General features: G+C 34.4%; 1 protein-coding gene across 2 annotated transcripts; it reads left to right on the plus strand.

Moving 5' to 3' along the window:
- Window positions 1-654: 654 nt before the first annotated feature.
- LOC121409294 (protein spinster homolog 1-like) lies at window positions 655-23,509 on the plus strand. 2 transcript variants are annotated; one of them, XM_041601206.1, is made up of 12 exons: window positions 655-1,174; window positions 3,048-3,256; window positions 3,952-4,103; window positions 5,768-5,834; window positions 7,231-7,370; window positions 8,151-8,273; window positions 8,640-8,835; window positions 9,310-9,375; window positions 10,186-10,284; window positions 10,841-11,018; window positions 13,867-13,913; window positions 18,046-23,509. In XM_041601206.1, the coding sequence occupies exons 1-12, from the start codon at window positions 787-789 to the stop codon at window positions 18,055-18,057; spliced, it is 1,677 nt and encodes a 558-aa protein (XP_041457140.1). In that variant the 5' UTR covers window positions 655-786; the 3' UTR covers window positions 18,058-23,509. The 2 variants fall into 2 exon arrangements, with proteins under 2 accessions (XP_041457140.1, XP_041457141.1); XM_041601207.1 differs by lacking the exon at window positions 13,867-13,913 and having other exon boundaries at window positions 656-1,174.
- Window positions 23,510-23,764: the final 255 nt, after the last annotated feature.

The following is a 23,764-nucleotide window of genomic DNA, read 5'->3' on the forward strand; positions in this document are numbered from 1 at the left end:
CAAAAAATCGCAATCATATGGTCATTTTTACGTTTTTGGAAAAAAGGGGGGGGGGGCTGAAGCCCCGGCCCAGCCTCCCCAGCCCCCCCCCCTTCCGCGGCCCCTGTGAAGCAAATTTGAAGTCTCTGTGAGTATAACAATTAGTAATTAAAATTTAATAATTTTTTCATTGTTAATCAGATATTTTTTTTTTCGTTTTGCTGCTTACCCAGGGTACCCCATCAGTGGACTAAGATCTGTTTTTCTTGGGGGCCCAGCTATTGTTCAAACTTTCACCGAACTACTTGTCTGATTTTTTCCTCTGAAGACAGCTTTATTTGGGTAGTTCCCCCTTAAAGATTAAGTCTTAAATAATGCAAGGTATCAATTTATCCGGAGAACCAGTCTTAAACTTTTCATGATTTAATTCACCTAGAGATCAACAAAATACATCTCTATGGACTTTTCATATACTTTTGCACCGTGCTTCGTTCGATCACTCGAAACCGGCCGGTCGAGCATTACTAATTACCGGTATCAAGGAGGGGGAGCTCCTTGCTGGTATTCATGAAAAATAATTGATACTATGCCATCAATCTTCGTTTGCATCTTCTTTGCCCGCGGAATCGGATCGGCTCGCTATAGCTAGCGAATGGCCGCGCCGGATATTAATTCGGTATTGCAACCGGAGCGGATAATGGTAGCGCTGTGATGCAGTGATTAACGCAGATTACGAAGGACTTTATTGTGATCTCGTGACTTATCATCCGGTCGAACTTTGCTCGGGATTAGACAACAAAAGCATAAATGATACCACCGCCAGCGAAAAAGCAACAGCCAACAGAAGAAACAGATGACATTCAGAATCAGCCTTCGGCAAGTGGCAATTTGGTGGAAATGGCTGCTACTTCGGAATGGTCAGGCGATAAGCGCCCGTTGCTTCGGGAGGACGAAGGGGACGAAGATGATTGCGATACGGAGGTGATGGATTTTGCACAGCGATCCAATTTAGGACGTGGTCAACAAAACAAAGTGAATGGATATGATGTTGTTAGAACTGATACTACATGTACAGAGCCTGATCCTGTGACTACTGATCCTCAAGATAAAAAACCACCATGCTCAGCATATTTGACTGTCGTTGTGCTATTTTGTGTAAATCTTCTCAATTATTCGGATCGTTATACAATTGCAGGTGTGGGTTATTATTTTTTTTAATGTTCTTTGTGCTCTTGAGAGATATTGATTTAATTCTTATCTCCTTGACCTTGGCTTAACTTTCAATCTTAGCAATAATTTTCTTGGGAATATATTAGGGCAAAAAAAGAACGTAGGCCTATAAGTTTTAACGTTTAGTTGATCGTCATCGCACATCCACTTTGACACATGAATTTTTTTGCTTTTTAACATTAAATATAAAAAATTGTTGTTCCTTGTCCCCACCCACATAGCCAGGCGGCTTCTAAAGAGTAAAAATCATTTAATGACGTAAGGTTACTCTCAATGAAGCCAGGTATTCCTATATATTTACTTGCGTGTAGGCTGCCAAAACCTGAAACTTTCGCCCCCAAGATTTCTATTTTCCTCCTAGAAGATCTAGCCCCAAATCATGTACATGGGATAAAACTTCATTTCCGACATTTCTGCGCCATCGAAGGTTCTATGTAAATTGCCAAAGTAGTAGTAATTTGGCCCTCAAAGATGCAAAATTACAAAAAGAGCTTATCTGAAAGAGTGATTCTTATTTTTCATACTTTCCAAATTCAAGGTTGTATTTAAAGTTGAATAGAATTATGAAATAAAATTCAAGAGTTTCTTTTTTACAAGTGTTTTATGGACTGCTTGGATGTCTCATTTTGATTGCACAGCATGCACATCTCATGTTTGAAATGATATTTCACTTTATTTTTTAATCACTCACATTCAGTCAAGTAATTGTCTGGGTTATTGTTGATTTATTTTGAAAGTTATGTATAATTTTTAAAGCTTAAGATCATAATTTTCAAAATCAATAAAAATCTCGAAATTCACTTTGGACGACTTATTGTTGGTTTTGGGTAGATGGTGACGATGGTCACATATAACAAAGCTGATGTACTGCATAAGTACATGTATGACATGTATGATTGGTGCCCCTTTAGAATTACATACATTACATGTACTGGGTAAAATCCTAGATCTCACTCTAAATGACTTTGGTAGATCAGAGAATTTTCTTACTCTTTATGGTCATTACATGTATTCCAAGATCGGCTAAAACATGAAGACACTGTACTTTAATATTATTTTCTACATACGTGTATTTTTGTGGTGTTGGTTTCTCTACAACAGAGCTTTTATGTAGTACAACTTAAATTCTCAGAACAAGGTAGCTGATGTAATAATACATGTAATATCATGTTGAGCAGGGCCTGATGGGAGATCAGTTTTTGGAGCTTGGTAAAATGACATCATCATCATCATGTGAAACATTCTATATAGTTAAATCGCAGACTGAAACAAGGAAAACCAGAATTCTTTTTGTGTGAAATAATGGCATTCAGATTGTTGTCGAACTGAAAAATAGAGAAAACAGGAAGTGTAAAAAAAAAAAAGGTATAGTTATTTTGTATGGTTCGAATTCACCTGTCCGGTACTGGTATGTGGAGGACCAGTCTTCATTTACAATCACTTTTTTTAATTTGTATGAACAGTATGAAAAATTACTGAATGTAAGAAAAGGCAAAAATAGATAGTATTCTCTTAAATTTTATAATTAGAGGTGAATGGTTAATTGGTTATGAGTTTACATACATACAAACTGGAAATAGTCCTACATGTAATCTTTCCATGGACCTACTACATGTAGGTCCATGCTCTTTCTAACTTATTCCTGCATTGATATTTCTTTATGCTTAATCTTATAATCTATTAACAGTGAATACTCAGTTCATATCATGAATCATGTTTTGATAAAACTCTCATGTATAATATTGAACTCTCTCCTTTTTGTTTCCTCTTTTCTTTTCTGTCTTTTCCCCTTTCTCCCCCCCCCCCTCCCCTTCTCTCTCTTGCCCTTCAACCATCAGCTAACCTCAATGACATACAGGAATATTTCAACATTACTGATGACAACAGTAAAGCAGGTCTCCTCCAGACGATCTTCATTGTAGGTTACATGTTGACATCACCGATCTTTGGTTATCTTGGTGATCGTTACTCCAGGAAACTTCTCGTAGCCTTTGGTATTACCACCTGGTCTGGGCTAACACTTGCTGGTTCATTTATCCCTGCAGATGTAAGACTTCCTTTAGTTATGTTCTGTGTTTAGTATCCCATTTGAATCAGTTAGTTTTAGAATCATATTGAAAAATACTTGAAGCATTATTTAAGATAAGTTCTTTAGATTGAAGACAGGGATAAGAGGCAACGATTTTCCTGGTATCTCATCACAAATTGCTTTTCTTTTTTGTATGTATATCAAGTTTTTACATAGGATGAAACGTATCCTTATTGAAATATTTCTCAATAGCAAAAGCTGTTAACATGTTAGTGAATTCATAAATTAATGGCGCAGTCACATTTCCCCAACGGCGGCTGTACAGCGAGTCAAAAACAGCTGTTTTAAAATTTCTTGTACCAGCTACATGTAGGTGGTTTGCATGAAAATGAATAAAACTGCTGTTTTCGACTCACCGTATGGGTAATGTGACTGCATCATTCCCCATCTAACATCCATCTCTTTGTACACTGTAGGTCCATGTTGCAAACTTGCAACACATGAATTCAAAAATTTAAACAACGTGTAGATTACTGTACAGATGTCAGTTCACATAATCAATACAATTTGATAATAATCTGGCCTGAAAATAGTGATAGTTTTGTTGTTTTAGTATTTTTGTCATTATTAATCATATTTATGTTATCATCATCTTATTATCATCACTTGCAGTGTAGTATTACTTTAATTGTAATTATTCTTTATCTTTTCAGTATTTCTGGGCCTTTCTACTCCTCAGAGGTCTAGTAGGAATAGGAGAAGCAAGTTATGTAACAATAGCTGCTACTCTAATAGGAGATCTCTTTGTTGGTAATAGAAGAACAAGGATGCTTATGCTGTTTTACTTTGCTATTCCAGTTGGAAGGTATATATTTGTCTGAATTTTCAGCGCCAAATAAAAAAAAAATTAAGTGATGACTGAACTGAGTAACTGCAATTTCTATTTAGAGTATCAGTTGCCTGATCTTCTTTTAAAAGATGTAGATTTTAGGCCTAATAACAATTTCAAACATCCATTACGATCATACACACATGTGTGTACTGTTGGGGTATATTCAAGGATGTAACTTTGTAGACAATTCCTACATTCTTAACATACATGTATTTTGGCCACAGAGAGTACTCGCGTCCTTTTAATAACATGCAATCATGTTTCAGGTATTCTCTTTATCAGGTGATCGAAAGAGGAATTCCACCTTTTTTATATCAAATACTTTTTTTTTACCTTTTTTTTTATATCAAATACCAAGATGTTTTATTAGTGTGTGTGTGCTTATATTAAAGACAAGGAGAAACATACTTGTGTATCAATAGAAAGTAAGGTGATGAGCTTCACTTTACACATGTCAATCTGAAGACCAGAGGTTATACACAGGATACAAGGTCTAAGACTATCACTGTGTATTCAATACAGGGTGCTACGTAAACACTTGCCCAATTGCCCGGGGCAAGTTAAAGTTAGAGTTGGGCAAGTGTTTTGAAGTAAAGACCAAAACTACTTGCCCGAATTGTGCAAGCAAAATTCTCACAGTAGAATGACCAAAATTGGGGTCAATGATACGATATTGACCATACTTTTGTCATGGAAGGCAAGATATAATCAGTTAGGAAAAAGAAATGCAATAACAAGGTAAGGTAGATCAGTTCATGTCAAAAGAGAGAATAAAGGTCAATGGTTTATAAAACCACAAAACTTTCTTTTGAAGAGGTAAACCTTTTTTATTCAAGGATTTTTTTCTAGCAAGTGAAATAGATTTCTGGGGAAGTATATTCCAACTATTCAAAAATTTACTTGCCCCACTGGGCAAGTGCTTCTAAAAAGTTATGTAGCACCCTGCAATACCATAGAAATGCTACATTTCCTTTTGTTTTCAGAACAACCCTGTCTGACCTCAGTTTTCTTTTTATTAATGAGTATGATTTTTTAAGCATCTGTATACTAGCTTTATGTCATAGCTCATAGCAAATGATTACTGTGTTATGATTTGTTATGTATACATTAACCCCCCAAAAAAATCATCTTTGTCTGGTCTGAATGGAATTTAATATGCAGAACACAAAAAATCATATTAGTAGTAAATATAAAGATAATTCATTCAAATGTAGAAAGGGACGTGGAAACAAATTTGAGAGGAATCAATACAATAGAATAAAATGAGAATAAAGAAATGAAATATGATACATGTAATTGAAGTCATGAGGTGAGTAAATATTAATATTAGATTAACATGAATATGAGGACTGAGAGTAGGAAGTGGATTAGGAAATGATATTTGGTTTTGATATGTATTCAATAAGTAATTTAAGACTTGTTTATATGTAGAATTGTAAAACAAGAACCTTGTACAAATTTGGATTGATTGATCACCTTCTTTCATACATGTAGACCACTCCCTTTGGCTGTATAAACTTAAATTCTATTAAATGGTCTTATAATAGCACCTGATATCTTTTCTTTCATATATCTTTGATATTATATTTTACTAGTGTAAGAAGTAGCAATAAGTTTTCTGTTCTTTTTTTTCTCAGTGGTCTAGGCTATATAGGTGGCAAGCTTGTTGCAGAGCTAGCTGGTGATTGGAAATGGGCTTTAAGAGTGAGTTTAACAAAAACACATTTAAGTGATTATTGACCAAAACCCTATAGTGAATGGTGTGTGACACCACTCACACTACATTTTTACACTTAATGTCATAGGCATCAAGAAATTGAAACAAGTGATGGTTTGTTGTTCCTCCCTTTGATCTGAATTTTAAGAGCAAAAATCGGTATTGAATGATTTAATTCATGATTTGAATGGAAGATAACTGATCATTGGACTCAGAAACCCTCACAATAAGAAAGGGCAAACACAGACTGGAAGGAAACGTCATGATAGGGTTCAGGAATTATTGAGGATGCTTCCAAATCAGGTGTCACTGGGTTATTTATATATAAATAAATGATACAATATATGATTGAAAATTATATTTCATAGCATTGACAAATTGATGAGTTGAATGGTTTAGATATGAAATGCATTGCTTCTGTGAAAGGAAAGTTTTTTTCATTAGACTTATCAATTTGGACTGTTTGACTCGAGAAAGTGAAAGTGAAAGTAAAGCCCAAGTTGAGTTAAAATCTCCCATAATTGATCACAAGATGTTTAAGTATTTACAATCAGTCCTATGTACATTCTGAGTACCAGTCATGGAATTAAATGTCAAGTGGATGAAAATAATTTAAATGGGCATTTTAAAGTAACCAAAGAAAATCATGAATAAAGGCATAAATGTAAAGAATGGAAGCTATATCAATGAATTTTAAACCAATATTTTATCAGGTAATGAAATTACATTGTATGAAAAGACCTATTTTAATTACTGGTATTCCCAAGTAAATTGTTATTTTGGTGACTTGAGATATTGCATAAATCCTCCCTTTCAGATAATGGTACTTTGATAAAGGAAATAAAGTTATGATTATAATCTAGATTAAACAATTTAACAGTTTATACAACATCAGGAATGCAAACATTTATCAAAGCATAAAGATGTTTTGGTTTTTGTACGTGACCGGTATTTCAAACCATTCATTATATGATATGAAACTAATTTTCAGAATATTTTATTTGTACATGTTCATGTATATATTAATATGGTATCATGGAAAGTAACAATATAAAATCCAACAAACAAGCCACATTTTCTGTTCCAAATAAAAATGTTTAACATGTTTTACATGTAGGTGATCATGATTACAGCTGAAAATGTTTATCATACAAAAGAATGATTTTTTTCTAGTACTGCAATTTTTCATAACATTGATATGACTTGACATGTGCAATGTTTTAGAGTTCCAAGCAACAAATAAAACATGTACATTTGGAGTGAATCTGGATAAGAGATTTGTAATCATTGTGCAAGGTAATATCATAAATATTATAATTTCAGGGTAATGAGCATTGTTTGCTGAACTTTGAAAGTATTTTTCTTTTGATCATTCTATTGCAGTTCACACCTCCACTTGGTATTGTGTGTGTAATACTGATTCTATTCTTAGTGAAAGAACCTAAGAGAGGACAGGCTGAAACAGGTGAACATTCTATGGCAAACACAAGCTATATCACTGATATCATGGCTCTCATTAGAAAGTGAGTACATTTTTTCAATGAACCTTGTTTATAACTGATATTGTCTTTAGATGTTTAAGTTTTTAATGTTTTTTAAAAGACAATAAATTGAATGAAGGGAAGTGAGATGATTTAAAGAAAACGGTTATTTGATTATTATTTGATTTTAAGGGCAAGGTCAAATTTTAGACTATTTTGGCATTTATAGATTCCATATGGATTGTTTTTTGATAAAGAATGTGTATATCCTTTCATCTAATATGTTACAAGTGAGGTTATGACAATATGTGTAACTTAATGCATTTAAAGCATCTTGCAGTGAGCTTTTTACTAGGTATTAGTATTATACCCTTTTCATAAACCTATCCTCCAATTAGCCGCCTAAGAGTAATGCGGATAATTCAATAAGAATTGCGTTCACAAACTCTGAAAATAAGCCGCATTATTTTTACAAGCGCTCATCCTGAAAAAGGCGGATAATCGTCATGACAACTGGACACGCCCCCTCTGATGCGGTTGTGTTAGAAAAGGGTGACCATGTGACCGCACCATGGCAATTATCCGCATTATTTGGAAATGCGTTCATAAACTCAAAATCTTGTCCCGATACTGCTATTATGCGGATAATAGCAGCATCAAAATAATGCGGATTACTCTTGTCCTCCAATTTTACGACCAAATTATGCTTGCTATTAGCCACATAATTGGGTTTATGAAAGGGGTATTAGATCATAATAAATCAGTTTCTAGTTTTTGTTCCATCAATCTGTTATCTTTATTGTTGTTTGAATTTCATTGCAGCAAAAGCTATATTTTTTCCACCTTTGGACTGACAACTGTTTGTTGGATAACTGGAGCTCTTGCATTGTGGGCCGTGACTGCCGTGGAAGATGCATACAAAATACAAGGCATCGATCCCAATAGGTATCAAGTCTATTCATTTATTCATTGTTACAGGATGATATTGAAAAGGGTTTGTGAGTTTGGCTCATTTTATTAGAGACACGGAAGAATATGAAATGACATTCAACAGAAATGAGTATATGGATGTATTGATTGATAAGCATGACTTGTTTGAGTTCAAGAAATTTATTTGTCGAGCTGCATTGGAAAAATTGTTTTTTTAACTGGTGTTCTCACTCCTTTTGAATATTATAGCCATAAATTGCCTTTTTGATAAGCCACTGAGTAAGAAACCAATAGATGCTCTTTAACCATTGAAATAACTCACACCAAATTAAAGAGTAGCAATTCCTACATTGAATGTATTGTTTTCTTTGATCTTTGCAGTGTTAGCATCCTATTTGGTGTTGTAACAGTAGTATCAGGTTTCTTAGGTGTTGGTATTGGGACCACCATTGCCCAGTTACTGCGTAGAAAGACAGATAAAGCAGATCCATTGGTCTGTGCTGCAGGCATGTTACTCAGTGCTCCTTTTCTCTTCGTAGCGCTTCAGTTTTCTGATCGTTCTGTTGGCATAACATGGGTAAGCATTATTATCCTAATACTTTAATATGACAAATCACCTATCATACTTGTGTGAAAAATTGATATTTTAAGGTGTTTCAGATGAGAAATCTTCATATTTCAATTGAAACTAATGTAATTTAATGAAGAAATTCATTTGCACTTGTTTCTAACATCATGTCTAACTTCACAGACAACTTTATTAAACACCCACAAGAGATTGGCAGATGAGGTTATATACAAAAGATTTGTTTTTATTCTTCGATTTAATCTTGCTTTCAGAAATGTTTTTAAAATGTATACCTTTGGAACTTCAAAGTGGTAATGTTATGTTAGTTACTGACTGCATTTTGTTTCGTTTCAAGTTTTTGTGTAAAAATATAGGTCCAAGATTCTCAAGGTCTTGATCATAGAGGTTATTGATTATTCAAGATATATGTATAACAGGATATGTTTTATGTTATGAATTATGATATTTAAATTCTCTTTCCAGACCTTTGTATTCATAGCTGAAACACTGATTTGTTTGAATTGGGCATTGGTTCCTGATATACTATTGGTATGTATGATATTATATTTCAATTCCAAATTATATTTTCTCTTCTAAAGAGTATTAGATGAATAGATTTTATCATTTTGGTCTTTTTCACAGTTGAAAACACTATATCCTGTAGAATGGAGGCCTTCTGTAAGAAATATACAACTTCGCATAGAATAAACAACTTCCCTGTTTGTATGTTTTGCCTATCCAATAGACCACTTTGTAGTTCTATTCTGTGCAAGACGAGAAGATGGTCATTTGAACTCAAATAACATGGTGGTTTAATATTCAATGAGATAAGGACAAACTTTGATTTCTTGATAATAAATCATATATTCTTTTGCATTGTGCTTATCATCAGATCCTCTGGAAAGCAACAATGTGTCCATTATTGACTGGTATTTAACAATTAGCCAAGTACATTGTGAAAGCAAAATGCTAACACAACAATACCTTCATAAAGTGTTCATTGATATGCTATTCTAGTCACCTGGTTCTATGAATTTTTTTTTCATCTTGCTACGTCTGATATGCTTACATAATATCTTGCTTTGAAATTTTCCTATCCTAATATGAGTAAGGAAATGTCGTTTGAAATAATTCAGGTAATTCCAAACTGGTCTATTGGTCAGATTAGCTTTCCTTGCCATTGTTCAATTTGAGATGGCAATGAAATGTCAATTGTTTTGTGATTTCTTTTGGTTATATTAATTCAGATCCCACTTGGCCTTGGATATTCAAATATACTACCAGTGATAATGTATCATCTTTATCTAAAATCAATTGGATGTACTCTTTACTTTGTGTAATGTATGTTTCTTTGTTCAGGCTGTATTGATACCTACAAGGAGATCAACAGGGAATGCTATTCAGATGTTGATATCACATTTATTAGGTGATGCCCTCAGTCCTTATCTTGTTGGAGCGGTAAGTCTATGTCTACCATTTGAAGAAGAAGAAAAAAAGAGCAATGAGAGTATAATTTCAGTACACATCATTGTGTCATTTCTTTTAAACTTGTTTACATAGCAAGGGCTGATCTTGATGAAGCTGTAATGATAGTCACGTAGGCTAGTGTGAATCAATCAACAAGAAATGTAGGAGATGGATGTATATTCTGTCAGTTATAGAAACTGCCCTGTTTTATGTCAGTTTTTATAGCACATTCACATGTAACATGAGTGTCCAAGGTGATTTAGTATGCATCATAAATATCTCAAATACACTATGTATACAATATGTATTGTAATCTTAAAGGAGATTCTTAACAAGCTTTCTTTAATTATATCATGTTGGATGGCTCAGTATTGGATACCAGATAGGATCAACATTGCACTAAACGAGTCAAATTTTTCTTGTATCCCTTGAAGAAATGGGGATATCATCAGATCTCAGAGCATCATAAAAACATGTATATTTGATGCACCTCTAAAACACCCGTTATTTTATGATAATGTTTATTCATTTAATCAATGTTATTTAGGTGTCTGATGCAATCCGAGACAGTGATAAAGATTCCGACGTTACCCAAGCTCAGTATACTAGTCTGATCTATGCTCTGTATATGACATGTTATGTAACTGTTCTTGGAGGAGGGTTCTTCTTATGCAATGCTTTATACTTTGCTGCTGACAAGAAGAGAGTGGAGACTATTGTTGCAAGTGAGTATTCTCTCAATCTGAAAGATGGTTTCAAGATATTGCTTGAATTCTCCCTGTAGCATATAATACAAACTCGGTCTTGTGACTCAAGGGTTTTCATTTCAAATTCATCATGGAAGACCAAAGAATGTGGAAAGTAATCATTCTACCTTACTATTTGACTTACAGATACATGGTAGATGACATTGCAAAGAAATTAATAAAAAGGGAAGTTTAATGTAGAGATGTCATTATACACCATATTTCTTTCTTGGGTATGTGTTGGGTCCTAAAAAGGACCATCCAAACTCAGTGTTTCATTAAATTTGTTCTTACGTTTTGTAGAATGAAGAGATTTCATTTCTCCGAAGATGACGAGAACATACTTCCAGAAATATTTCCGGGGAAACCCCGGTGTAGTGGTCCACCTGCATTCCCCCCAATCAGTTATATCGGGAGGTGAGACCTGCGGGTCATAGTGATTCAGTTCGCTTTTCGCCTTCCCAGGCACAGGTGACGCCAAACAAATAATAATATTAGAAATGTTGAGTTTGGACTAAACACATGCCAAAGAAATATACTTGATATACCTCTACATGGATTACTTCTCCTTTCTGGAAGTTATTTGCTCCTCCTTTTTTTTTGGGGGGGGGGTAGGATTATGGTACTGGTACTCTTATTTGTGCAGTCGATGAACCATTTCTGAATTAATCAGTCTTTTTGTTGTTATCACATAACAGCAGCATTAACATTATGTTTTTTAGAACTTCCTTTCATGGAGATGGGGTCCCCCAATTTTCCCTTGCCTCTACTTCATACTTTGGTTAGAAAAAAATTCTCATATTTATACACTGCCTACATACACAATTCTGTAATGCAGATGTCAACCCTTTTTACTGCTGTGTTGAATATTTATTGATTAGCTACAAACGAAAATTTAAAAACCCTATAAACCATGAAAAATAACTTTTTTAAATCTTAAATCGTGATCAGCAAGATATTCAGGGTCCTTCTTTATTTTTCTCATGTGCAGTGTGGTCAGTATGTGTAAAAAATCATTTGCCATTCACAACTTTATTTTTAATCTTCATTTTCTGTAACCACCTTTATCTTCTATAATTTGCATTCCTGTATGTTTTCATGAAAGGGGGGAAATTACACAGGAACTTTATTCCCACTTGTGTTTATTCTTATTTGACTTTGCATTGAACCCAATGGTAATAAAATTTCTTGGACATTTATGGGCTTTAATTGCTACTAGAGCTCCTTAACAAAAAGCTTAGCATTTGAACTAATTTTTTGTGGATAATTGCTTTGCCCGTAGTGTACACCCAATCATGAAAATCAATGGTACGAGCAGTGGCTAAACTGTATGTTACAGGCCTAGCTACTGTGTGCACATTGCTTTATGTAAAATGCTTCTGTACCAAATTCCAATGAGGAAATTCAGGTTGAAAATTAAGAGGAAAGAGAAGTGACAAAGAAGAAATTAACATTGATAGATGTATGTATCATGGTCCAGTTCTGCCCAGATTGTGTGCAATTTGTTTTGATTCAACAGCTTTGTGAAGTGCTTTTGTTTTCATAAGCAACATGTTTTTTATGATGATTGGTGATAATAATGATTGTAAAATGAAAATAGGGATCCTAATCAAATGATTGGCTGATAGCCAATCGCGTGACATCTATCATTTCTACTGTTAGGGTGCCAAGTCCGTTTTTTATTATCAAGTGTTCATTTTGAAGTTGATTTGCATGCTTATGCTTCTTGTCCATTGATGTGCAGAGACATATACATGCTATACAGTGGGCAGGCTTAGCTACACTTGCTAGCGCAACCTTTTTCATTTCGTGTTGTAAATCGAAGATTAACAAAACAGTACTCTTCAAGTGTGTGATTTCCAATATAACATATTTGTGACATTAGGATTAGTATACTGTATTCATTCATGGTATTGTACATTTATTTGAGAAGAATACAATGTGAACATCTAGAACATGTAACGCAGGAGGTCCTAGACAAAGTTCACTTTGGGATTTTCATTCAATGTTACCACCATTTTTGGAAATAATAGTAGATTACCAAATTTAGGCTAAATTTGTCGATCTAACACATAGTTAGATCTTGTCTTTTGTTAAATTTATCGAACTATACAAGGAAAAATATTAAGCTAATGACAGAACATGTAATTAAAATTGAACCCCTTTGAATGAAAAAAATAGGTGACCATATCCCTCACAATTTGAAGTAAGTATTACTCACTTGTTTACAACACAAACAAAAAAATTGAGGGAAAAAACTTTTTTTTTTTTCAAAGAAAGCTGGGTGTATCCTTATGAAACAACTCACAAGAAACTTTTGCTTGTTTTGAGATTTCTAAATAAAGATCCAGTTGTTAGTGATGTCAATTTATTGATAAAATTTATTATACTTCATTTGCTCACACTCACAGGAGAAATTAATTTAAATGTAGGAATACAAATGACAAATGTGGAAATCTGAGGTCAGTAAAATAGTTTCCTCCTTAGTATGTTTTCCATTTGTTATTTATTGCTTATTTAGGAACCTGCAATTGTGATTTTATTACTCTGGGCAGAATTGGATCATTGTTTTGTTGTGAAGTTCATTTTGTCGATTGTGAATTATCAGTTATGTTTCTACCCCATATATTCTATATTTCTATGCATAATGTATGTCAATTTTTGTCCCTGATTTTTATTTATTATTTACCTTAACTCATCATCATGTTATTTTTATTTTATTTTGAAGTATGCATGATGTTATACAAAAAAGTGTGTTTTTGTTTTCACTTGTTTTTACTTGTGTATTACTTCCTTGTTTACATTGCATTCATTCCTTTATCAAAAGAAATGAAGTTAGGAAACAACTCACCACAGTCATCTGTGAATGTCGATGTAAGTTATTCACAACATCCAGCTGACGTTGTTCATTGCTCGTCTAATAGAAATTCTCACTAAATGGCTGCTCACATAATTTCATTGCAAATATAGGGGACATTGGTGTTTGTACATTTTTGACAAGAATGGCTGTAAAGTCCAAATAGATTTTATTCTAGAAAGAATCAATATATCGGCTTAAAGCATATATCTAAGGGCTACATATGCACCCATAAAATTCCTTAACACTGTGATGGTTACTGAAAAAAATCCACCTTGAACAAGACCATCACAAGCGTTCCAACTTACCCCATATACAGGGTAAGTTGGAATATGGTATGGGGTAAGTTGGAACACTGCATGGTCGGTTAAGAATTATACTAAAACTATTTAAAACTATCATGTTACATGGTTTTAGCTTATTTGCTTATTTCTTTCAAGTTCAATATTTCAAAGGTGTGTATTCTGATTTGTTGAACTTAATGTTTTCTATTACACATGATATACAGCCACTCACGCAAGCAGACTGTGTAGTAGAATTTTGCATACTTGGGTGCGTTTGATTTTACAAGCAATTAAGTATATCATCAATTTCATGTACTTCTGCACCAAATTTACATTGTATTGATCAGATAATAATTTATACAATGTAGTTTTTTTAACTGTAACTCAGTAATAAAATGGATATGGAGGCTGACACTGTTTGAAATATAAATAGTGACTTTCATGACATATGTATGATGCCAAAATCTCATCACTAGGTAGGGGCAAAGTTAGGGATGATTATAGGAACACACACCTTTGACTGTACTTTGAACTATTTATCTATACAATACGGTCAATTAAAGGTCAGAACTGAATTAATGAAAAGGTAAATTATGCTAAGAACTATGAGATCCAAACAATTTAAGTATGGTACCGTACCATATAAAATGCACCTAGCATGTAAAACAAAAATGCATTGGGTAATCAATATGCCAACTAATTACTAAACATATTGCAGTTAAGATTTTAAACCAACACATTTGCTGTTCCAAATAGCCCCTTCAATTTTGTTCCAACTAACCCCAGAGGCCAATGAGACATCTTTAAGGTTGCAGCACTTCACCATCGCATATTAATAACCTTATTTTGTAGTTTGGTAAAAGTGTCTATTATAACCCCTAACTGGCCAACTTGATCTATAAACTTCTCTGAGATAATAAAACATTTCTGAAAGAAAAAAAATTACTCAGAAGATGAAAAAACACATTCCTTACTAACTTCACCAGGCTTGTTGCACATGTATTGTCTATAATACTGTTGCTAATGGCAATAAATAGAGGGCAGTATTGCATAAATTTATTTATAGGTGTTAAAGAAAATTACAATGATTCAACTTACTCTGCATTCCAACTAACCCCAATCTCCCCTATAATCCTTTCGTAATCATGCTTGCCTTGCTATTTAAACGTTTAATACTGGACCTGGTAGTCTAGCTTAGGGTAATTTCGGAGCATTTGAGCATTTAACAAGGTGTATATTTGCTCAATATAGATATTCTCCTCCCCTTCCACCTCCTCCTACCCCCCCCCCCCACTCCTCCTGTTCCCCCTCCTCTCTTCCACCTCCTACCCTCCCCCCTCCCCTCCTCCCCTCTCTTCCTCCCCTCTCCTCCTTCACTCCCCTCCCCTCCTCCCTTCCTCATTCACCCTCCTCTCCTCCCCCTCCCCTCCTCTCCCCCTCCCGTCCTCCTCCCCTCTCCTCCTCCCCTTTCCTCCACTCCCCTCCCCTTTCCTCCACTCTCTCTCCCCTCTTCTCCTCCCCCTCCCGTCCTCCTCCCCTCTCCTCCTCACCTTTCCTCCACTCCCCTCCCCTTTCCTCCACTCTCTCTCCCCTCCTCCTCCCCCTCTTCTCCTCCCCTCTCCTCCACTTTCCTCCCCTCCAATCCCCCTCCCCTCTCCTCCCTCCTCTCGTCCCCTCCTCCTCCCCTCTCCTCTGCCTCCATTTCCAAAAACAAATAGTGTATATCCCAAAGTTTGACTGCTATTCTGGATTCATTGGTGCTACAGTACTTACAGTACAGCATGCTTACCACACAAATATGAACACTATTATTAACAGTATTCATATTACTTATGATTTCATTCATGATTAAATAATGACTTTTTAGTGTAAAGAGGATGAATTTTCACAAGGTAATTGGGAATAAATTTATTTTGATTTTGCTAGTTTTGTAACACTGCACCAGTATTCTTCACTCTTTTCTTTCTTTTTTTCTGTTGTAGTATTTTTTCAATATTAGTTTCAAAAGGGAAAATATTCATCAATGCATACCTTAATTGCTCATGAAGCCTATATCATGTAATGCCATTCTTTAGACTTATTTTATTAGGTTTTGAGCCCAATGCACTACACAGAGAAGTCCATGTATGAGACCACACAGATGCATGACAAAATACCTGTTTTTGTCACATTTCTAATGTCAAAAAGCACCTGAAATGTATCCATTGTTGTGTATATAGCATTCGTCCTATGTTACCCAAAGAGAACCCACAATGATTATTTTCACCTTCTAAACACTATTAGCATCTTTATATGTTTTTAATGATTTTTAAAACTACTTCTTTTATTGCACTTCATAACAATCTCAATTTTTGTCTCACCTGCGAAGCAGAGTGAGACTATAGGCGCCGCTTTTCCGACGGCGGCGGCGTCAACATCAAATCTTAACCTGAGGTTAAGTTTTTGAAATGACATCATAACTTAGAAAGTATATGGACCTAGTTCATGAAACTTGGCCATAAGGTTAATCAAGTATTACCGAACATCCTATTAGAGTTTCATGTCACATGACCAAGGTCAAAGGTCATTTAGGGTCAATGAACTTAGACCATGTTGGAGGAATCAACATCGAAATCTTAACCTGAGGTTAAGTTTTTGAAATGTCATCATAACTTAGAAAATATATAGACCTAGTTCATGAAACTTGGACATAAGGTTAATCAAGTATCACTGAACATCCTGCATGAGTTTCACGTCACATGACCAAGGTCAAAGGTCATTTAGGGTCAATGAACTTTGGCCGAATTGGGGATATCTGTTGAATTCCCATCATAACTTTGAAAGTTTATGGATCTGATTCATGAAACTTGAACATAATAGTAATCAAGCATCACTGAATATTTTGTGCAAGTTTCAGGTCTAATGATTAAGGTCAAAGGTCATTTAGGGTCAATGAACTTTGGCCGAATCGGGGGTATCTGTTGAATTACCATCATAACTTTGAAAGTTTATTAGTCTAGTTCATTAAACTTGGACATATGAGTAATCAAATATCACTGAACATCCTGTGCGCGTTTCAGGTCACATGACCAAGGTCAAAGGTCAATGAACTTTGGCCGAATTTGGTGTATCTGTTGAATTACCATCATAACTTTGAAAGTTTATGGATCTGATTCATGAAACTTGTACATAAGAGTAATCAAGTATCACTGAACATCCTGTGCGAGTTTCAGGTCACATGATCAAGGTCAAAGGTCATGTAAGGTCAATGAACTTTGGCTATGTTGGGTTTTTTTGTTGAATAACCACCATATCTCTGTAAGTTTATTGGTCTCGTTCATAAAAAGTGGACATAAGAGTAACCATGTATCACTGAACATCTTGTGTGAGTTAGAGTAGTATTCAAAGTCAGCACTGCTGCTATATTGAACCGCATGATGCAGGTGAGATGGCCAGAGGCATTCCACTTGTTTGCCTGGTTGTCAATGTCAAGAAAATGTTGATATAATACCAACACACGTTTTATTGTAGTGCTCATGGATGATATATCAACAAAAAATGTACTGCTTGCAAATAGTTTGGCTAGCATGGATTTTTCTCAGAGGTGAGTCAGAGTAAAGTACATTGTATCATCATAATCATGTCGTCAGCACTTCCAGCCTTTGCTAAAAGTTTGGAATGAGAACTGTTTCATGATAATTTACCACATTTGCAAAAGAATACCCATCCAATATGTTCAATTCTTGCCAGGCCTTTAATGTGTATTTCTTTCATAGCTCTTCTCCATATCCTCTTCATCTCATCTCATTCCCACAACATTGCACACACAACATTCATATACAATTTCACTTCAAGTTGATTTATTTCTTTTCAATGTCTTCCACAGATGAAAGATTAAGAGGAGACCCAGGCCAAGTACAGATCGATGTTACTATTACATCATAGGGGGATGTCCCTATTACATCATATGGGGAAGTCCCTACTGAGAATGATGATGCCTACTATTCAACAAGATTGGAATTCATTTTCACCAAAAGTCAACACTAGGCATGTCTTCAGAGTGAAGCCTCTTTCATCCAAGTGATATACATGATGTAGCCAGCATATTTAATGAGCTGGGTGCAGATCAAAGAATCTCTTATCAAATAACATGCAGTTGGAATATCTGGAAGTGGGTAGAAATGTCTGTTAATGTCAAGAGTTTGAATTTTTTTAATTACTTCTGTTACATTGGTAAAATTTGGGATTTAAAACATGAATCAAAAGAAATAATTTCATCTGAAAAAGTGATGTTTTAGTGTATTTTTGGTATGAGCCCAAATTGTATCATAAATCTGAAGTGGAAAGAGAAAGAATGATTTTTCCTGCTATACCTTACATGATGCATAGCTTGAACCATACTAGCTGTGAGTTTTATACATTTTAGAAGAATTATTGTGTGGTATAGACAGGAATAACCGTCGTTTCTGGGGATTATTCAACAATTTCTGACACTTTACTGTCATCCCCATATGAGTGAAGCCAACATAGTTTAGCAAAACAATTTACAGAGACTGAATCTTTTGGTCTATGTAAGGTAGAGGCATGGTGACACAATTTGACAACATTTTATGTTAAAAAAAAAGGACATTGAAACAATTGTCATGAAGCAACAAAACAAAACTGCCAAATACTTGTAGAATGTTAGGCAGATTGATTAGTCTTTAGTTGCACAGACATAATCATGACATCACTCTTCTTGACTCTTGCAAGGAATAATTTTCCAGATATGACATGACTGTTTTCTATGCATTTTATTTGTATTGTCTTGCAGGATTTTCCACTGTACAGAACATTGTTGATCCCTCTTCCCCAATTGCTAAAATTGTCAATTAAATTTGGAAAGAGAATTATACCCTCTTCATGATGTCATTGAGGAAATCATTATGACATCATACATCATCAGTTGTGATATCACAATGGAATCAATATGATAACACAAGTTGTACATTAAGTTTCTTGAATGGTATGTATAGAGTACATTGATATTAACAAGTGGCCTTTGTTTCACCATGTCTGAATTCTACAAAATATTTTGGGGAGCTTTGTCTGACCATGCTTCAACAAGGATATTTACATTTCATGATGGATTTTCATCAGTTTAATCTCTTTTAAATCCTGATGCTGAATTTTATCAAGACAGGTGATCTAGGCCTGGTAACATGAAGCTCAGCAACTGACTGCATGTGTATGATCAATTGTAAAAAGAAATAAGTCCCATGGTCAGTTGCTAAGCTTGCTTTGTTACAGTATAAACTGTGTATAGTAACCTGAAATGAGTAAATAGTAAAATGTATATATTCAATCTCTCTTTATTATACATGGTTTGTCATGGATATCAATGGTTCATTCCTTTTAGCTATTGTTCTGCCAAGATTGCTTTGTATAATGACATTACATGCCAGTTCCATGTCAATTGAAATCGTTTACTACTTACCCAAGAATTGTATGTTGATGATCAAACACCTACATATACAGTATGTTGTAAGATACTGTTTTGATTCAATATTGTACCATTATCCTTTCTATACTGCATCATCACTAGAATAAAGCTCATGCAATGAAATACAAATCCTGCTCATATTCTTTAGAATGATTGGAAATAAAATGTCATTGCTTGTTTATACCAGATTTCTTTTTCTTTGATTAGATAATAGTGACCAACAAAACATGGATTGAATGCAACAATGGTTGAATTAAACGTCTTTTAAAACGTTTTGATGGATGCAGTCATAAAGATATTGAGAAGTGTATATTGCTTGCCATTGTGAAGTCATGCATTTCTACTACGGCTTCTAAAAAACATCCCTATGTGAAAAGCATGAAGGGTGTGAGTTTGCATAATTTTTAACATAACACAAGTGGATCCTAGATTGTGATTGTTGTCATTATTATTATCACTATTATTTATGACAGAGCTGATTTTAGGCTGAGTGAGATATTTTTTTTCTGTAGAGGCTATTAGGGGTTGTACGGTACAATTTATTTAAAATTCTTTTTTTTTAAATGCATTTTGATCTCGTTATTGATCACCTTATATTTATCTAGGTCATATTTTATGGGAATTCCTTAGAAAAGAACAATAGTCAGCAAGAATGAAGATGATTTCATGTCAGATTGTAAATCACAATCACTGATAATTGTTATAGGAAAAAATTCTTTGAGAAATGTGACTATTGAATGAATATATGTATTCTTGATGTATATATAAAAATATATGCAATGAGGTTATAATGTAGTGTATATTTTAGGACTAAAAGGCTATTTGTTAAAACGTTGATACACAGAAAAGGTGCAATCTGATGATTATGCTGGTCAGTCTAAACAGTTTTCTATATGAATCATATTGTAATTCAGTATCTCTTGTATCATGCCAGCCACTTGATACTTTGTAGTTAAAAATCATTTTGTTCTCTGTGATCCTTACCCGTCTCTAGGACTCCCTCTGTCCATTTCTGGCAGCCTTTCTTTTCCCTTGATTTCTATCCCATTTTCTTCATCTTGTTTATTCTACATACTAAGAATGTTGCTGTCTGACTTGATAATGGGGGGGGGGGGGCTCCCAGATCTAAAATTAATCATTTTTAATGTGGAATACAAATAAATAAGTACCTTTTGACTTTGATACAAACTGTCACTTCCTCTGTAATTCTGATATGAATATATATGCAATCTTTCTGGAGTTTCACTATGGGAAAATGATATTACATCCCGATTGAAAATGATAGTTTGTATTTTTTTTCAAACCACTTTCACTTATGGTCATTACTTGCTTACTTTCTTCCTGATAACCTTCCTGATTCTCCCTCTCTACATCTCCCTTAATTTTCACTTTTCCTTTTCCCTTCATTTCTTTCTCTCTCTCTCCCTCCCTTCCCATCCTTCCTTTGGAGTGCTCTATCATCTCTTCTCTCATTCTTTCCCTCTCCATCTTGCTAAAAGCTTTCCTTCACTGAGTGCAAAACTTGCTTTGTTAGTAAATAAAAGAAATACTGGGCAAGACAGTAGGTATAATATTAACTGAGAAGTCTCATTTTATTTCTTAAAGAAGTAAAGTATCATGTATCACACTGTACATGTCCTGTATACAAAGTATACACTATATGATAATCCCCATTTTCTATTTTCATGGCAAATACTTTGTGACCATTAACAAAATGAATTTTCTTTGTTTCTATTCTTGACATGCATTGTACATATGAATGAAAACTTTCTATTGTTTTCAAGGAATAAATATTGCTCATTTTGTAAAAGAAATTAATACAATTAAAATAATTTTTGAAACAAATATATTCTGTAATCGTGTGTACTTCTTGTAGTGAGTTCTTACAAATATGAGTATCTTCCATCAACAAAAGAGAGAACACTCAGACAACCTGGTACTAAAGATTTCAGTGGTTATAAAACACCAAAATTACCAACATTTTCATGAAATTCTTTCCTTTACATCATAATTCCCTGCTTGCCACATTTGAAAAAGCTACAGATCATTTTCAATCAAATTTTCATAATATTCTAATTAAGCAGCCTACTATCTTTTATGGCATCACCATGTTAAACTGGGTCTAGTTTCATAAAGATTGTTTTAATAACAAATGCACAATTTTAATAACAAGTTCACCATCAGACTGAAGGATTTCAGTAGCTTTTAACTATTATTGTGAATTTATTATAACAAGTTTTAATGAAACGGGTCCCTGGTCTGTTTTAAATAAAATTTTAAGACAAACTAAAAAAATCATAACACATCAAATGTGATAATTCAAACTTACAAGCAGGGCCATTTTTATTCTAGCAGCCTTACGGAATGAAGAATTGGATTTAGCATATCTAAAATGAACAATAAAAACAAGTATGCAACATCGTATAATAAAAAGTTGTGTCTAACACAAATCAACCTTGAATCGAAGGGCACTGGCTCAGAATTTAAAAAAGACAGATGCCACAATCATTATTTGTAGTATTACTATAGAGCCTCTAAAGTGACATATATTCCCCTTATTTGCTCCCACCAACTTAGAATAAGTATTACATTCTTCTCTGACTATCCTCTCAACTTAAGTCATTCCCTCAACTCAATTACTTGTTTCATGACTTTAAACTACATGTAATTTTGAGCTGGATGCTGTGTCTGTTTGAACAAATTTAATGAAACAAAGCTTGGTTGGTTGACAATAGTACTACATATTTGGTTCATGATATCATTACAATTGTATCAGTATTCAATCTTAGAAAGCAGCATGGGTATTACTATTCATCTTTTTTTCTGTTGTAAGATAGATGGATCCTGATCAATTGATTGTCTGTGAGCTGGTCACATTGCATGCATTTCTTTCACTGTTGTTTCCACCATGTCTATTCTTTTTTCAAAGCAAGAGTGCATTAGGAAATTAAAATGGCAAGTGTAACTGTGATACAATCTGCGCAAATATCACATCAGAGGTGGATCCAAGATTTTTGAATAAGACTGGGCAGAAATGGCAAATATGAAAAAAGAGAAGGGCATAGATGACAATTTTCTTAGATTGTCCTCAAAGAAATCTGCTATAGCAGAAAAGAATCTGTGTGGCGCTCAATCCCTCCCCCATAATCAGGTTTTCATAGGCATGTACAAGTACTACTAAAACCAAATTTGACACTTCCAAATAGAACAAATTGTATTTTCTCTGGTACGGACTGCCATGTATTTCTCTCAACAGGATCAGTTGGGTGTTTTAACTACAGGCAATTCGGATATATATCCTGCTCTTGCAAAAAAAACTGAACTAGAAAAAATACCAAAGAGCATATTTCATGTCTAGCCCAGTATCAGATATTAAGGGAGTGTATCAGCAGCATGGGTCCTCCCATTCTCACATGCTTGATTATGATATTTTTCTGGTCATAATCTACTTAGAAACAAGATGTGATATGGAAGCTGCAAAGACAGAGGAAGCTGCAAGAGGATTTGAGGATGGAATTATCAAGAATTAGTACCCAGCACTCACAGATAGAAAAGAATCATGGGTGAAGCAGTATGAAATAAGCAGATTATAACTCACGTTGCTCTTCACCCCTAGTGTGAATGGTTGAAGTGACATTGGCCCCAATAAAGATGACGAAATCATGACATCACTGGAAGAATTGCTGAACAACAACATAACTGGTGAGAACGGGTCTCTTGTAATACATACTGAGATGTACTTTGAAAGAGATTTATGAGGCAGCTTTGAATTCAATAGGGGGCAGAAGAAGAAAGGTGATCGTCAATGATGAAGGAAGAAAAAAAAACGTATTATTGATATGTTACTGGCTTTGTGCCTTTTGCCCTCCTCAAAAAATACACAAGAATGAAGTCACAGTTGGGAAAACGGTTACGTGACATTCTTCTTTCCTGGAAAATTGAGAAGGATAGTGACTGTGATATTTCTAGCCAATACTAATGTCTGGATGACAAATCAAAAGAAAGGGGTTTACAGGGTATCAGACAAAGTGTACCAATTCTCTAGATCCATGGTTTGTTGTTAAAAAACAACTGTCCATACAGAAACTTGTTGGGACTAGTGCATCTGCAAAAGAAATCCTAG

Source organism: Lytechinus variegatus, chromosome 2, assembly GCF_018143015.1.
Source record: "Lytechinus variegatus isolate NC3 chromosome 2, Lvar_3.0, whole genome shotgun sequence".
NCBI lineage: Eukaryota > Metazoa > Echinodermata > Echinoidea > Temnopleuroida > Toxopneustidae > Lytechinus > Lytechinus variegatus.

What these genes read in the sequence shown, in the direction of transcription:
- LOC121409294 (XM_041601206.1), top strand. Translation starts at nt 787, where the DNA reads ATGATACCACCGCCAGCGAAAAAGCAACAGCCAACAGAAGAAACAGAT. An exon ending in GTTCTGTTGGCATAACATGG is followed by an intron (nt 8,836 to 9,309) that starts GTAAGCATTATT and finishes TTCTCTTTCCAG; the next exon opens with ACCTTTGTATTCATAGCTGA. An exon ending in GTCCTTATCTTGTTGGAGCG is followed by an intron (nt 10,285 to 10,840) that starts GTAAGTCTATGT and finishes AATGTTATTTAG; the next exon opens with GTGTCTGATGCAATCCGAGA.